The sequence below is a fragment of the Acomys russatus genome, chromosome 5 (assembly GCF_903995435.1).
Source record: "Acomys russatus chromosome 5, mAcoRus1.1, whole genome shotgun sequence".
Classification (NCBI taxonomy): domain Eukaryota; kingdom Metazoa; phylum Chordata; class Mammalia; order Rodentia; family Muridae; genus Acomys; species Acomys russatus.
This window is the reverse complement of record NC_067141.1, coordinates 19403031-19419752: the sequence shown is the minus strand read 5'-3', so window position 1 is coordinate 19419752 and position 16722 is coordinate 19403031. Positions and strand designations below refer to the sequence as shown.

At 41.8% G+C, this 16722-nt stretch overlaps 1 protein-coding gene across 1 annotated transcript in view; it reads right to left on the bottom strand.

Moving 5' to 3' along the window:
- The window catches only part of Ppp2r2d (protein phosphatase 2 regulatory subunit Bdelta), a 33101-nt gene that overhangs the window by 15115 nt on the left and 1264 nt on the right, over window positions 1–16722 (bottom strand). Inside the window, exon 3 of the mRNA XM_051145521.1 lies at window positions 1052–1149. Within this exon, the coding sequence (XP_051001478.1) occupies window positions 1052–1149 (98 nt within the window). The remainder of the gene's footprint in view (window positions 1–1051; window positions 1150–16722) is intronic.

Here is a 16722-nt window from a genome sequence, read left to right as displayed (position 1 = left end):
CGAGCGCTGCAGGTTCCCCTGCACATTCAGGTCTTCTCTGCAGTGGGCAAGGAGTTCTGTAGGACATGATCAGGCTTGTCTGTGCACATGCTCCTCTCCTCCTCCTTTCTTTTTGCTTATAATTGCTAAATTGGCCCTAAGTCCTTTACATTCACAGTGTAACCAAAGTTTGAGTGCCCAAGTCCTACCTGTGGTAGCACCTAGCAGTTACCCTACCAGTTCTAGTGTGCCACTATTAAGGAAAGTAAGGTAAGACACAGCGATTTAATGTGGCCACATCAGGGCAAACAGAGGGGTCTAATGGTTAGCCATTTATTTTTGGTATAGACACGAGTTTTAGGTTTACAAAGGAAGGTGGAGGAGGAAGAGGAGGGGAGGAGAAAGAAGAGGAAGAGGAGCGTCGGAGAGCAGAAGAAGCAGAGGAGAGGGAGGAGGAGCAGGGGGAGAAGAAAGCAATCAAATCACAAGAGGTATGTGTAGCCTGTAGTCTTAGCCAGGGTGTTTTTATCTAGTTGTTTCCGTTCTGGTTCCTACTGCCTGAGGAGATGGACTGGCTCTCAGAAGATGTTGGTTCCTGCTCCATGGTGCAGCCTTGCCCTGTGGCTGATTGCTCACATCTGGGGTAGCTCTGCTGTTCCCGAATCCAAGGATAAAGACAATGACTTATCATTATTATGCTTTAATGTGCTATATACACAGGGATGCAGAGAACCCAAAGGAAAGTAGTCAAATACAAGTGATGCAGAGATGCCACATTTTCATACTCTTTCTAACTGCCTTATGGACCCACGTAAGACAGAAATGCTTTTTTAGCAAAATATTTTCTAAGTGCCTATTGCAATAGGATGAAGGCATTGTCAGCTGAGTACTCACAGTGAGGAGCTAGATTTCTTCCTCAGCTACCAGGGTAGTGTTTAAAACTGTTCTACATAATTACTACAACAGAATTGAGTGTTAAAGAAAAGTGGATAGTGAAAGCTATTCTTCCTTTCTGGCACAGCATGTGCAGCAAGTAGTGATGCCATTTGATTGGTGACGGTAAAACACTGACCTCTTGTTCCCGTTGGAAAATAACAACTCTGCCACCTTTGTCTCCTGTTGCAAGAAGGTCTCCAGAGTAGTTAAACTCAACGGTGGAGATGATGTCAGCTGGCAATAGAAGACAGAGTCAATCACAACTGATGTTTTTGTGAGGATCAAAAGATGAACGCATACAAACCTCCCCAAATAAAACAAACATTCCTTGGCAAATATTATACTTCTTGGCTTCTTTATGGGTCCATGATAGAATTCACCAGTCCATGTGAATTCTGAGAGTCTAATTTCACTGATCCAATCTAGGTGTCCCTGTCATATAGCAACTTACCTAGACTGGGCTGCTTTTATTTGCAAAGTAGGGTAAAAACTTAGAAAAAATAATTCTTAAAGGAAAACAACATAAAACACCCTGGTTGGGGCTGGAGAGATGGTTCAGCAGCTAAGAGCACTGGCTGCTCCTCCAGGGGATCTGGGTTCAATTCCCAGCACCCACATGGCAGTTCACAACTGTCTGTAACTCCTGTTCCAGGTGATCTGACACACTCATACAGACATCTGTACAATCAAAAAAGCAATATACATAAATTAATAAATAAATAATACCAAAAACAAAACAAAACAAAACACCCCAAACAAACAAAAACCCCACCCTGGCTGGTCTTAGAAGAATGGTGCCTAATTCCTAATTTTAAAATGTATATTTGACTCCAACTTTTAAAATAAATGATATTTTCTAATGGATAAGAATGTTCGTCCAGCTGGGTGTGGTGGCACATGCCTTTAATCCCAGCACACGGGAGGCAGAGGCAAGAGGTTCACTGTGAATTTGAGGCCAGCCTGGTCTACAAATCAAGTCTAGGACAGCCAAGGCTATACAGAGAAATCTTGTCTCAAAAAACTAAAACAAACAAACAAAACCCCCTAAAAACAAAAAGGAATGTTTGTCTGTAGGTGTGTATGTATGCCCATGTATGTAGTACCCTCAGACAGCAGGAAAGGGTGGCATATGCCCTGGGACCCCAAAGTAATAGAGATTGTGAGCCTTCATGTGGGTGCTGGAAACTGAGCCCAGATCCTCTGCAAGAGAAGTCAGTGCTCTTTTATCACTGAATCACCTCTCCATCTCCCTACATTTGATTCTCCAACAGTTATCATAGGAATGTTTTGATATCTATAGGAAACTTTTGCTAGCCTCTGTACAACACTACAGATCACCACCACCCTGGTCCGGACTGACAAACTGGAAGGCTGGGAGCTCTTCCCAGCCCCAAGGTGTGGGAAGAACCTCTGCAACAAATAAATGGTGTGTACTCCCAACCCCAGGGCGGTGACAACGGGCTCATGAAATATGCCTCATCCCCACGAGTGGGAAAAGCAGTCATATTTTCCAGAAAAGGATCTGGGAAAAATTCTGGAGGACAGTCTTACATATTCCACCTGGGTCGCTGTTGCCTGAATGAGAACACACTATGAGGCAGTACTGGGCATGTCCTATGGACTGGGCTCTGCAGTTCATGTGGCAGTAAGGTCAGTTGCCTTAAGACAGTCATGTTGTATGTAGATGGATCTCTGTGCTTTCCATATGAACTACTAAAGTAGTTAGTTTGCAGAGATAAACACTGTACAGCATTTTAGGTCAACATCAGCTGTCAATTTGACACAAAACTACAATTACCTGACAAGAAGGGACTTCAACTAAGAATTGCTTCAATCAGACTGGCCCGTGGCCATGTCTTTGAAACATTTTCTCTTTTGTTCTTTTTTGGCAATGTGGAGTGGGAGATGGGGTGGCAGTTTGACAAGGTCTCTTCATGCGGACCAGGCTGCCTCTGGCTCCCAAGTGCTGGGATTAAAGGAGTGTGCCACTACCTGGTAAAGCATTTTCTTAATTGGTATTTGATATACGAGTGTACAGCCCACTGTTGGGCTTGGCTGTAAAAGAAAGCTAGCTGAGCCAGCTAGAGGGAGTAAACAGGTAAGTAAGCAGCTTCCTCCCAAGGTCTCTGCTTCATTTCCAGCCCTCCATGTTCCTACTCTGGTTTCTCTCAATGATAGACTATATATAACCTGTAAGCTGAAATAAGCCCATAGGTATACACACCCTCTCCACCAGTAATAGAACCAAAGGTTAAAACTACGGAAAGGAACTCCCAACGACTAGAAGCATTTCTCAAGAGTTGTATGATGGGATCAAACTGTGCCTTGTCCCAAGAGAGTCCATTTTTTCAGCAGCAGTTGATTCCAATGTGAGAATGGAGGATGACCTTGCATTTAGATGGGCACTGTAAACAAACACCATCTGCCTGACACCACCTACAGATGCAAACTAGACTGAAAAACACTTATTCCTCAAAGTAGAAAAGGGTGCCATCCTGTAAAATTAAAGTAAATGAAGATTACAGGAGCACAAAAGCATATTAAAGTTATTCAGGAAAGCCAAGCCTGATATGTCCAGACTGGGGAAAAGGTACAGCTCCCTCAAGTGTAATCTATATACAGAGATATGCACCTAACACTGTGATGTGATGGCTATGGGAGGCAGAGGCAGGTGGTTCAGACCAGCTTGGTCTATAAAGAGAGCCCAGGACAGCCAACGCTACACAAAGAAATCCTGTCTTGAAAAACCAAACCCAAAACCAAACCAAACTAAAACAAAAACAATGAAACAAAACAAAACAAACCGCCGTGAGTTCGAGGCCAGCCTGGTCTACAAAGTGAGTCCTGCACAGTCAAGGCTACACAGAGAGACCCTGTCTCGAAAAACCAAAAGCAACCAAACAACAACAACAAAGCACAACAACAACAACAAAACAAAACTAGGCAAAATATTTGAACAGATAAATTTTCAAAATTATGTCAGTGTTTTATAAGCACAGGAAACAGTGCTCAATAAATAATCACTACGGAGCGGCAAATCAAAACTATCAAGTACCTTACAAGCATCAGAATAGTCAAAATTAGACAACAAAGAGAGATGAACTGTCAGGAAACTGGAGCACTGTATACTGACGGTGAGAATGTCAACCACAACCTCTTTAGAAAACAGCTGGGCAGATAATAAATGTTGAACATAGAGACAATGACTAAACAAGTCCACACTGAGGTATTTATCAAGTTAAAAAACACACATCTACACGAATACCTGTAGAATATTCCTAAAACTGCATTATTCCTATAAGTTGGAGTGGGGAAACCCTTCAGGCAATGAATGGATTAACAAATAGTATGTATTTCAGTACTACTGACTATTGTATAGAGGAAAAGGGAATGAAGTGTTAATGTAGCCAAGAACATGGATGAACCTTGTGAATACTGCTAAGCAAAAGAAGCCATATATGAAAAGCTACCCCTCATATTACTTTATATATTAAAGAACAGGAAAATCTACACAAATAACAATTTCTAAGCATAAAATATATAATAAACTAGATAGTTGGGATGGAGAGAAAAGAGGGAACAACAAATAATGATCTTTCCAAATTATGAAAAAATATGCCTAGCACCCTCAAGACACAAGTCAAGTGGATCACTGTGAGTTCAAGTCCAGCCTGGTCTACATAGGGAGCCCTCCCTCTCCCCTCAAAGTATCATTAGTTTCATCTAGGTGTGGTTGTGCACATCTTTAATCCCAGTACTCTTAGTTCTAGGCGAGCCTGGTCTGCAAAGAGAGTTCCAGCATAGCCAGGGCTACACAGAGAAAACCCATTTCAAACAAACAAACAAACAGATGGCTATAAATATATAAAGGGACAGAGATTTTTTTAATGTATGTATGTCTCAATGAAGCTATCATAAACAAAATATATCATAAAACAAATGAATCAAATTACTCATACCATACTATACCATACTATAAAAAGTTTGCTGTGTCATTTTATGCTTAATTTCATTTGTAGAAATTCTTTTTTTAAAAAGTGTGTGTACATGGTACTCATGTGAAGGTCAGAGGACAACTTGTTTGAATCACTTCTCTCTTTCCACCATGTGGGACATAAGAGATTGAACTAGGTATCAAGGCCTGGTGGCAAACGCTCTTACCCACTGAAATATCTTGCTATCTCCTTAGAAGCTCGTTCAGTAAGTTTGAAACACACTATCTATCTACTTTGTTAGCCAGCAAGGCAGCAGTGGCATTGTCCTATAGTACATATCATCCTAAGATGTGAGTAGTTACCAGCTAGCTCATCAGATGCCAAAGTACTTTGGAACCATCACCGAGTCCAGTGTCTGTAATGACATCAACATTTGCACTTCACTCTTAAACTTTAAGAATAATTTTCCACATTGTATGTAACATTCTACCAAAGCAGAATCCATCCCATGTGGGAACATTTCAGCCAGAGTGATCTTTACTTTTTTATTTTTTAAATTATTTTATTTTTGTATACATACATTTATATTATTACACATCTATACAATAGATTACCCATGGCAAAAAGAACGGTGACACAATCAAGAATTATGTAAATGCTACATTCTTAGTGGTTTTGGCTATTTGTATATTTGACAGCCTTGAAGAAGACATCTTCCCAATCTTGGTGCATCTAAATTTCTGAATGTAAATCCATCTCCATCACATATTGTCATTATCAACTTAGAACACCTATCTAGACCTAAAAACATCTTAACCCCAAAACAATTAAGCTTCATTGTAAAACTAAGCTACCTGGTCTTCAACTCCCTCAGAGACTTGAGAAGGAGTAAACTTTATTATCTGAGTATGCCAGGAATGCAGGTTAGCAGCTTTATTTTTTAAGTATGTTTGACTATCCAATTTTGAACTCTGTTTTTTTTTCCCCCCCAAGACAGGGTTTCTCTGTGTAGCCTTGGCTGTCCTGGACCTCACAGAGATCTGCCTGCCTCTGCCTCCCTGAATGGTGGGATTACAGGCATGTGCCACCATGCCCAGCCTCACTGTTCTTGTACTGACCTATACCTTCATTTTATTCTCCCATTTGCTTTATCTGACCTACTACCTGGGCTGCAATCAAATAGTCCTATTATAAACATTCCTATATTTTCTACCTTTCCTTACTCTTACACATAAACTCTGCCATGTCACCCACACTCAAATAACAGGGTCTAGGAAGCCTCATGACTGACCCCTTGCAAGTCCTTCTCCACTTGGTACCCAGTTAGCTAGCTAGTACTTAACTGCTCACATCTTAGGACCACATATATGTAGGGCTACTGCAGTGAGGAGGCATACAAACCACTTACTTTCCTCAGGAAAGCCTTTCTGCAGGTGCTGGGTTAGGACCTCAGGTCTGTAATCCTAGCACCAAGTAGGTGGGGCAAGAGGATCTTAAGCACCATGAAATTAAAAATTAAAGTCCTCTTCACCCTGTCTTCTTTGTTGGACTTTAGAGACTGATTACCATAATGACCCTGAGATTTATTCATCTTTATAATAAAGTAATCGTTTTGAGAACTGTACCAAAAGAAGAAACATCTCCAAATTTCTGGATAGACTTTAAACCTAACTGATTATATTAGCAACACAAGGCTGCTAATCTTTCCCAACTGCTTGTTTTTAGTCATCTTTATTAACATTCACTAGGAATATACTCAATCCTGAAAGACTCTTTATATTATATACTGAAGTATGTTTAAACATATGTGAAGAAATCAGAGCTCTCTCTAAATTGAAGAGATTATAAAACAGGTAAGTAAGTTTGCCAACTAAAATCAATTAGGCAAAACATGTCAGTTTTTATCAAACTTCAGGTAAAAAAATTACCGATCATGTTATCTTTTACCTTAAAAAACAAAACAAAAAACCAAGTTGCCTTTGATTAGTTCATTCAACACATAAACATCTTAACCCCAAGCTGCTTTTAAGAAATACATTTATAAAGAAAACTTTATAAAATGGAAGAGTCTGAAGCACATGCTGATGCCTCAGCACTATGAGGGGCCTTAAGCATACAGCAGTAGGCAGAGGCAGCTGGATGAATGGTGTGCTTCTACTTTATGCACAGAACCCCTAGAGAAGGAGTAAAGCATGCCTGGCAGCAGTGCAACAAGGGGGAGGAGGAGAGTGCTCGTGGTACAGGGCTCTGGGTGGGGATAATGAAAAATGTAGGAAAAGGCAGAGACTGTGATCCTAGTCAGTCAGCTCAAGCAGAAACTATCTGTGTACCAACTGATCAACTCAGAAGCAGCATGGATATGGCAGACACTGTTGCAGTGGACCAGAAGGTACAGGTGTGCAATTGAGAAACTACACACACAGACTTCAACTCTAACTGTAGCTTTAATTTCTTAAAGAAATCCAAACAAGACCAAATGTTGAGGTAATTCGGTACTGAGAATGTTGGTGCCTGCACTATTCCCACCACTACATTGCTACTAGTATTTCAACTGTCAAATCCATAGGGTGCATCAAGATGTGACAAGTGACTAGGACTTAAGTACAGGTTCCTACATACAAGAGCAACAGAACTGAGCGGTTGTTTATATGTGCGCTTACGGAAGGTGTGCATCCCCTTGCTTCAATAATGATTGTTAGCTAGGGTCTTAAATCTAGACTTCTATACTAAATGAGCTTTTTTATAAACAGCTGGCTGTTCTAGATACCCAGAGTAAGTACATTAAAAAGAAAAAACAAAAACTTAAGTAATTTAAAACATGACAAAGTAGCAGCCTAAAAGAGTTTACAAAAGCCAGCATGCCTTGAAAAAGTAGACTGTCAACCCACAAAGATCTTCACTAGGCATTTTCGGGATATCTGCCACCTCCTGGCTATTACCAACAATCTCTGGCTGGCCCTTTCCTCCTTATCATTGTAAAATAAAAGGCACCTCGGTGTGCAACAAAGTGAAATAAAGATAAAAGCAAAAGACGTCTTCACTGGCAACCGCATCTTCATTCCCACGGGTGACAAGTGTTAACTGCCAAGTAGTGTCCTGACCAAGACACTTAGCACCGTTTATACAGGCGCACTGCTTGGCAGGTGCTGCCACTCAGCATGTCATGCCGCTTAGGCAGGCGCAGACCCCTCTAAGCAGGTGTGCAGCATGCCCCAGCTCACTGCCTCACTGTCCTTAGGCAACCAGGTTTCCTTGCTCTCTAACTGCAAAGCAAATCTTAGTGAAATGCCAGCACATTTCTGTAGAGTTTTTAGACATGGAATCACGGGTCTCACATCTTTTATTTTATTTATTTACTTATCTATGATTGACAAGGTCTCATAGTCTTCATTGATTTGGAAGTCTCTGTAGATCAGGCTGACCTTGGACTCAGTGAACTCTGCCTGCCTCTGCTTCCCCAAAGTGCTGGGATTAAAGGCATGTGCTACCATGTCTGGCTGGGGTCTCATCTCTTCAGATAGATGTCAAACTGCTCTCCAAAGCATAAATGAAGAGAGACTCTAGAATACTAAGTGAAATGAATTCCTACCATTTTGCATAGCTATAGATATGTGCCTACTTCTCGGTGGATGATGTCAAAAGGTGGGCAGATGGATGGACAGGATTGTACTGTGGCATCACTTGTAGTTCCAAGTACAGTCAGTTTGATGGATGAAGTCACCTATATACAGAATACTATGCAGCTACCATGAACGTAGGACAGGAACCACAGATAAAGGTGACCTGGTACTTCTGAGCATGGACCAGATGGGTACAACACACCTGGACAGACCTGACTGGAGCACCTGCAGCTATGCAGCGTCCATGGTGACCCACTCATTCTTCCTGGGAATCAAGTTCCTCATATGGGAAATGACATTAACATAGCAGTTATAGCTGAAGGGCTGTGGCCAAGCTCTAAGGAGCCACACACAAAGCTTCTTGGCAAGGGACCTCAAATCATACACTGATAAGCAAGCCCCAAACAGAATTTAGGAGTCCACAAGAGGAGCTTCTGCTTATGAAAACATGAAATAATAAAATATAAACAGGCAGATGAATATAAAGAGGGGCTGAGAACACACACACTTTTAATTATAGATGGGGACCTAGGAGGGCTTCCAGGTGGGAGGACCAAGAGAGGCTTCATTTTTTTAGTCTCACTGCAGCTCTACCATTTGGTTTTCCATAAATAACAGTGTATTTTTGTGTTCTGGGTCAAATCCAATAAAATCTAGCTAGACAAAAGGATGTGGCTGTTCTTTATATCTGCCTTGTCCTGGTCACTCCACTGTTAACAGCTTCCTGCACAGCAGTGGTCCTCAAAGCTTAGTCTGTGGACTCTTCAGGAACCCTCAGAGGACCCAAGGGTCAAAGCTGTGTTGATAATGTCACAGATACATGATTTGTTGTATCAGTGGTGTCCTCTGTGCAGATCTGCAGAGGCCACAGGCAGCCCAGCACTTCTCAAGTCCTGTACAACATCCACGTGGCAAAAGAAAAGGCAAAGAGCCAGTTCTCCTTAGGACTGTCCCTGACAAACACTGAAATAATGGGACTTGGCCTGCTCCCCCATCCTGTGGCCAAGCTGTTCTGTGTTCTCACAAAGCCCGCCTGCTGCTTCTTGGTGCACAGCTGTCTCCAGGAAAAGCACCTCACTGCCACTGTTTTTACAGAATATTATCTTCTTTCATAATGGCTACCAATGCTGGTCATTCAGACTTTGACTTTGGATTTATTTTTATTTTTTATTTGTTTGTGAAAATGAGAAAAATGAGCCTCTTACCTCTGAGAAAATCATGAATAAAATCTGGTCTCAATAAAATTCAGGTTTTCAAAAACCACTAGACATTGGAGAACCTATTATTTTATTTATTGCTGCTGTTGACTAATTATCCCTGTTAAAGGTTTCTGATATCAATGATGGCATTAACAAACACAATTTTCTTGAGTCAAACATAATCATCTTTAAAAATCAGAATAGCAGCTGGGTGTGGTGGCGCACACCTTTAATCCCAGCACTTGGGAGGCAGAGGCAGGCGGATTGCTGTGAGTTTGAGGCCAGCCTGGTCTATAAAGCGAGTCCAGGACAGCCAAGGCTACACAGAGAAACCTTGTCCTGAAAAACCAAAAATAAATAAATAAATAAATAAATAAAATAAAATAAAATAAATCAGAATAGCTCCAAACACAGATCTTACAAGAGCAAGAACTACTGAGCCTGCCCCCACAGGGCATAAAAATTCCCTGACAGGAGGGCAGTGGTGGCAGCATATGCTTTTAATCTTAGCACCCAGGAAGCAGAGGCAGGACAGATTTGCTTTATGAACTTCAACAAAGCAACTGTGAGACCCAATCTGGGAACAAATCTGAGGATCAGCTATATCGTAAGTCTTTAAAGGAATTGCTGAGTGTAAGGCAATAGCACTCTTTCCATCAAATCTGTTTCAGAAAAAAAAGTTTTTCATGAAAAAGAGTAACATGTAGATTTATTTTAAAGTGTTTTATTTTATTTTTTTTTACAAATTAAAGTGTACTAATTTCAAATATACTAAGTATTGACGGGTCTAAGTCACACAAGCAGAAGTTTTTCTAGGTCCTCAGTATAAAGTAGGAGTCAGGATTTATAGTGAGGTCAGCAATATACACCTAAAGGCAATTCTGGCAGGAGCAGAATTTCGATGAGCTGCAGCTATTATCCCTTTACGAAGTAGGTTTGAGGTTAGCAGGTATAGGTTTGTACTCACATCTGTGCACAATGCCTTTCCATGTATCCAGCCTTTCTGTACTCTGACTGGCATTAAACTAGAGACAAGCATGACATAGGACACTGCCAAACAATCTCACACCAAGTGAAAAGACAGCCCAGAGTGCAAAGCCTGAGTTATTCATCATTTGGCACTTTGTTGAAAAGTGTACAAACTCCTGAGAGTTTGACTCTCTCCCCAGAACCTGTGCTCCTTCACCCACAGCCATTCTCCCAAGGCCAGGACGACCTTCATACAGTGACAGTGTCTCTAAGGCTCATGATTACTCACAGCACAACCCAAAGCCTTTGGTATGGGAATCAAGGCCCACAGCACTTTTACTAGGTGGGCTGGCCTCCTGCTTCTCAGCCCATTCCTACCGCTAAAGGATTAAAGTCGGGTTCTCTTACTTCTTAGAAAGCCATGCTGCTTATACCTCTCCTCAAAGCACTCTGCCTTGTATGTTCTTCCTTCCCTTCCTCTTGTCAGGCCCTGACTTCCTTCCATCCCCGCCCTCTGTGCAGTGGTCACTCCTCTGTGGTTCTCTACATATCCTAGACCTAGCAGGGAAGCAATGCCCTATCCACTGACAGAATTTCATTTCGCACTTCCTAGGCCAAGCATGGGCAGCCCTTCAGTGCACTGTGCTGACTTCTTTTCTTTCTTTCTTTCTTTCTTTGGTTTTTGAGACAGGGTTTTTTTCTGTGTAGTCTTGGCTGTCCTGGACTCACTTTGTAGACCAGGCTGGGCTCGAACTCACAGCTATCTGCCTGCCTCTGCCTCCCGAGTGCTGGGATTACATGTGTGCTGACTTCTTTAGCACCAGATCTCTACTCCTTTTTCACTCCTACCACAGCAGCACAGGGTCAGCTCTACTACACTGCGCTTTAGGTACTAGCTCTGTTTCCCTTGCTTGCCAGAGCATTGCAGTTTCTCTGAAATTTCATCAACTCTGTAATGGTTATAGGTCAAGTCCCCATTTTTTGGATGGAGAAATGTAAGTATTCTGCTAAGTTGACACAAAGCTAGTAAGAGGGTGAAAACAGGGTTTGTACCCACATGCCTTTTGCACAATGTCTTTTCATGTGTCCCGCATACTCTGGCTGGCATCAAGCCGAAGAAACAAGCCTAATGCATGACATAGGTAGGACACTGCCCAACAAGTCACAGTAAAAATTCAGTCCAAGGCCAGGTATGAAGAGCAGCTAAACCAGGGATCTAGCAACAAGGTGCAATTTGATGGAAGGAGTATGATCAGTGGAGTGTTGAGAATAGAGAGGAAGCAAAAAGAGTAGTCTAGAACAATTAAGAAACAGGAGCAATGATGTAAAGATGGCAACAGTCGCAAGTTAAGAGTGGGGGAAAAATAATCAAGATGTCAGACCCAGAAGACAGGATTCAAAAGACTGCAGAGGTAAAAAGCAACCTATGCTTAAACATAGCTAAAAGACAAACATATTAAGTTGGTTAAACATCCAGATCAGGAGTTTAACTGGTAAGAGTTAAACAAGAGCAGTGCACCTTTTTTGATCACAAATCGTGTATTTCTAGACAACTAAGGCTCAGAAGGGGCCTTTACAACAGGTAACTTCTGGACACACTCTGAATCCACGATCTTCCTTCAAACAAGAATTCTTCACATCAAGGACTAAAACCACAGTGCTCATTTAATGCTACTGGCAAGCTTGCAAACTACACCTGATTATGTAACTGTGATTAGGTCAACTCCCTGATCATAGACCCAATTTCAAAGATACATGTGGCTGACTCAGTAAGGATGAAAAGCTGCAGGGATCTTGTGAGAAGCTGCACACAATCTCTCCTTCCAAGCAGAGTCCCACTGCAAACTCACTACTGGATCACTTGCTTCATTGATGCTCTCCCTGAGATACTTTCCCAGAGGCTTTTTATTAAAGAAAAAGCTAGCAGGGTGTGGTGGTGCACACCTTTAATCCCAGCACTAGGGAGGCAGAGGCAGGTGTAGCTCTGTGAGTTCAAGGCCAGCCTGGTCTACAAAGTCCAGGGCTGTTATACAGAGAAACCCTGTTTCGGAAAACAACAAAACAAACAAACAAAAAAAGAAAATGCTGCAGCAGAGTGCAGAACTGTCTGGAAGTAATCCAACTAACCAAACACCTTGTGCCACAGAGACTTCAAGAAAAAGAAGAAAGAACCATATTAAGCACCAATGTCTATTTTTTCTATGTGGGGTCAATCCCAACACACAAAGTGTTTAACTAAGTGTCACATCCCTGATACTACATTCCCCACATCTTACTAGCTGTGAAATGCAATGTATCTTATATTCAATGAAACATAGTTGCCTTCTGACTTCAGCCCATCTTCCCTTAATCTTTTACCATCTGGGATTTGTGTCTTTCAAAACACCAAGAGACCCTCAAGAGGGTTTATCTTTTTATTTACGTCAGATCAGCCAGCTTGCCAGGTCACTTATATAACCCCCAAGGTTCACTCTGGAGTTAAGCATATAGACTTCAGATTGACTTTGTATTATTTCCTTGGGGGGCGGAGGATTAAAAGGTTAAAGTTGAATTTAAAGCAATAAACTATCTCAAGGATTAAAAAAAAAAAAAATCATGTCAGGGCTGGCAAGGTGGTTCAGTGGAGAGGTCAAACCTGATGAACCCACATGGCTCACTCCCCTAAATTGTCTTCTGTTGCCTGCCTCCAATACAAGCAAAAAAGAGGTTACCCAATCCCAGTCAGTCAGTCCTAAACACACACACTTGAGCACCAAATAGACTCGACTGATTGCATTTATACTTGTGTATGTGTATTCATAACAATAATAAAAAGTGTCATGAATCTCAGAGTAGTGGGGGTTGGAATTGGAAGTGGCTGAGGAAGGTGTGGGAGTGACGGAATGAAGAAAAAGAAATTACTACAACAAAATAATTACACAAAAAGTCAAGATATTTAAAATGTCAAGTTCTGAAATGAAGGGACCAGGTGCTATCCTGCTGGTTGATCTTGAGATACCAAGCTTGATCAAAAACATCAAGCTCACTATAAGATGCTCCTTCACCAGTTCTCCTATTTCTTCTGGAAAATCAATAAACACAAAGAGTGAGAGGCCCCTAGGTTCCCTGTGAATGAGCTGACTGCTAGCCTGACTATAAAGTGGTAGGCGGCTGCCTTGCAGGGCTCCAGTTACTACTCTCCTGTGATGACTAGTTTTTTGTGTTAAGATTGAGAAATGACATTATCCTTGAACTCTTATTGCTGACCTCGTTTTATCTGATAAGCATTCCTTCTTAAGGCATGCCATTTTCCTATGTTTTCAAAGGGTTATGTCCAACTGCTAGTGGTACAATCTCTGTTATCAGACAGGTAGATTCCACAAGGGGCTTCCCCAGGGTAGGCTAAAAGTGGTTACTAGAGCAGCAAAGCACACAGGCTTTGGAGACAGGCATCATAATTCCACACCCTTGCTCTGATTGACTGTGGCTATGGAGCTGAGCTGACCACTCTTTGTGCCTTGTTTGTGCACCTGAAACTAGGTAGAGCAGCCTTTCAGATGGTTAAAGAATGAACTGGCACAGGTAGTGAGTAACCCTGGCACAATTTCTGGCACACTAAGTGCTCAATAATGTTAGCTACCGCTGCTTTTTGGCTGAGTCCTGTGCAAGACCTAGGACATGGGAGGTGACAGGCAGCCTCCAGGCTTGAGGACTCAGTCTACCAAATACAAACATGCAAAAGGTTGTAGTGTCATGCAATATTCACTAGGAGAAAGCATGTTCAGGGATAGAGAGCAGGGACTGGTTGTAGGTCACTGCACATCATAAAATCTGCCCCAAAGAACAGTGACTGAACAGTCTCAAGCCTAGTACTTGCAAGTCCCTTGGCTTTGCCATTTTGACTCTTGCTTTTTAGTCTACTCTCCAACAGGGGAAAGGAGAACAAACTACTGCCACTCTCACATCTGGCCATCAGCAGTTTCCCTGTAAGCCCAGCTTGCTCCCATTTGCAGGTATACAGGACTCTGACCACACAATGAAACCATATCTGAGCAGAAGAGGCGAGCTGACTCACAGCAAAATCTAATTCTTATACACATAAAAAATGTATTAAATTGTGCACAGTTTAATACTGTATCAGAATTATTAGGTTAAAAACATGAAACTCAAACAGAAACAAAAGCCATTTTCATTTTGCCCTGCCTGGCCAGCCTATTTACACCCAGCCCTCTGTGTCCCCCATGCTCCCTGAGTATTGCCTGCCAGGTCAGAGGACCTTAGACTTAATTTCTAGGACACATCTGACTCCTATGGCCAGGACAGCAGAAAGACAAGCTGGGAGCAGGGCTACATGGAATTATGCAGAGTTGAACAAAAGGCCTCACAAGCTACAAGTTTCAACAGATAAATTTTGCCATACCTTAAGTTCTCAAACCCAAGCATCAGCACACAAAATAAGCCCCTTGAAATGCCACCTCCTAATTATCTCTCACCAACATTTCTTCTTCATGCTCGAGTTTGGATGAGACTGGAAGAGTGATTCCTGTTGCTACAAGCCCTAGTCGCAAATGACTAACTTTGTCTTTTGAACCACTACCAATAAATCAAACAATATCCCAGTCTATCTGACAAAATGATGAAACAATAAATGATGGATTAAGAAGTATGTGGGTTAAAACAGAAAGCTGTGAACATATACAATTAAAAAGAAAAATACAGGCAATTAAATATTGCGCACACACAGATTTGCAAACTAAAAATTTAAATGTACTCAAAGTTTTACTTAAAATAGGGTTTTAAAAGCCACAAAAAGGCTAGATGGTAGTGAGCATGCCTTTAATCTCAGCACTTGGCAAGCAGAGGCTGGTGGATCTCTGTGTTCAAGGCTAGCCTGGTCTACAGAGACTGGGTTTCACAGAGAAACCCTATCTGGAAAAACTAAAAAAAAAAAAAAAACCCAAATCAAAACAAACAAACAAAACCACAAAAAGTTCTAATCAGTTTAAGGAAAGCAACAAAATATTTCCATTAGGATTTTTAGGGAAAGAATGCCATTTTCCAAGGTATAAAGTCAGTTTAAATTCATTTATCAATAAAAACCAAATAACACACAGAGCAGAAATTAAGGCAGGCTGAACCTCCTACCACTATCATCACCACAGGTACAACAAATCACAGAAGTAAGGCTGACCTGTCACCTACTTGGCACGTGCAAAATGAAACAGAGTAATACATTTTATGCCAATACAGAAGAAACAAAATCAATAAACTACTTCACATAAAAGTCACTTGACTTCAATCTCAAAGCATGCACCTCTCCAACTTTTGGAGAGAAGTTTCATGGGCCAAGATGACCTGGTCTAGCCTGGTGCCACAGACCTCCAGATGTTCTCATGGATCAAGAGTCAACCAGACACTGCAAGGAGGAGACAGGGTGAGGAGGGAACAGGAAGCAGGACAGGACATCTGAGGAGACGCTGTGGGTGGCAAGGAAGGTGGGTGAAGTGAACTAATTTCTTTTAGCTCTCCTAGTTCCCGTCTACTACCTACAACCACGACACACTTAAAGCTGTGATTAGAGGAAAGACACGGCAACAGACAGATGCCTGGGAGTTCAGGAATAAAGTCTTAAGGAAAGCTGAGTGTTGCAGTGCATGCCAATAATCTCAGAATCCATGAAGTGGAAAGCACTAGGATCAAGAATTCAAGGCCAAAGTTGGGTGTGGTAGCCCACGCCTTTAATCCCTGCACTCGGGAGGCAGAAGCAGATGGATCTCTGAGGCTAGCCTGGTTTACAAAGCCAAGGCTTTTACACAGAGAAATCCTGTCTGGGAGAAACAACAACAACACAAACACACACACACACACAAACCCAAAGGAATTCAAGGCCAGCCTCAGCTCACAGGGAGTTTGAGACCAATCTGGACTAAATGAAACTATCTCAAACAAAACAACCCAAAAAAATAAATAAATAAATAAACAAATACATTTTAAGAAGTACTGGGGCTGGTGAGATGGCTTGGCAGGCAAAGTCACCTGTTGACAAGCCTGATGACCTGAGCTCTCTCCCTGAGACTCACAAGGTAAGAAAGAATCAAGTCCCAA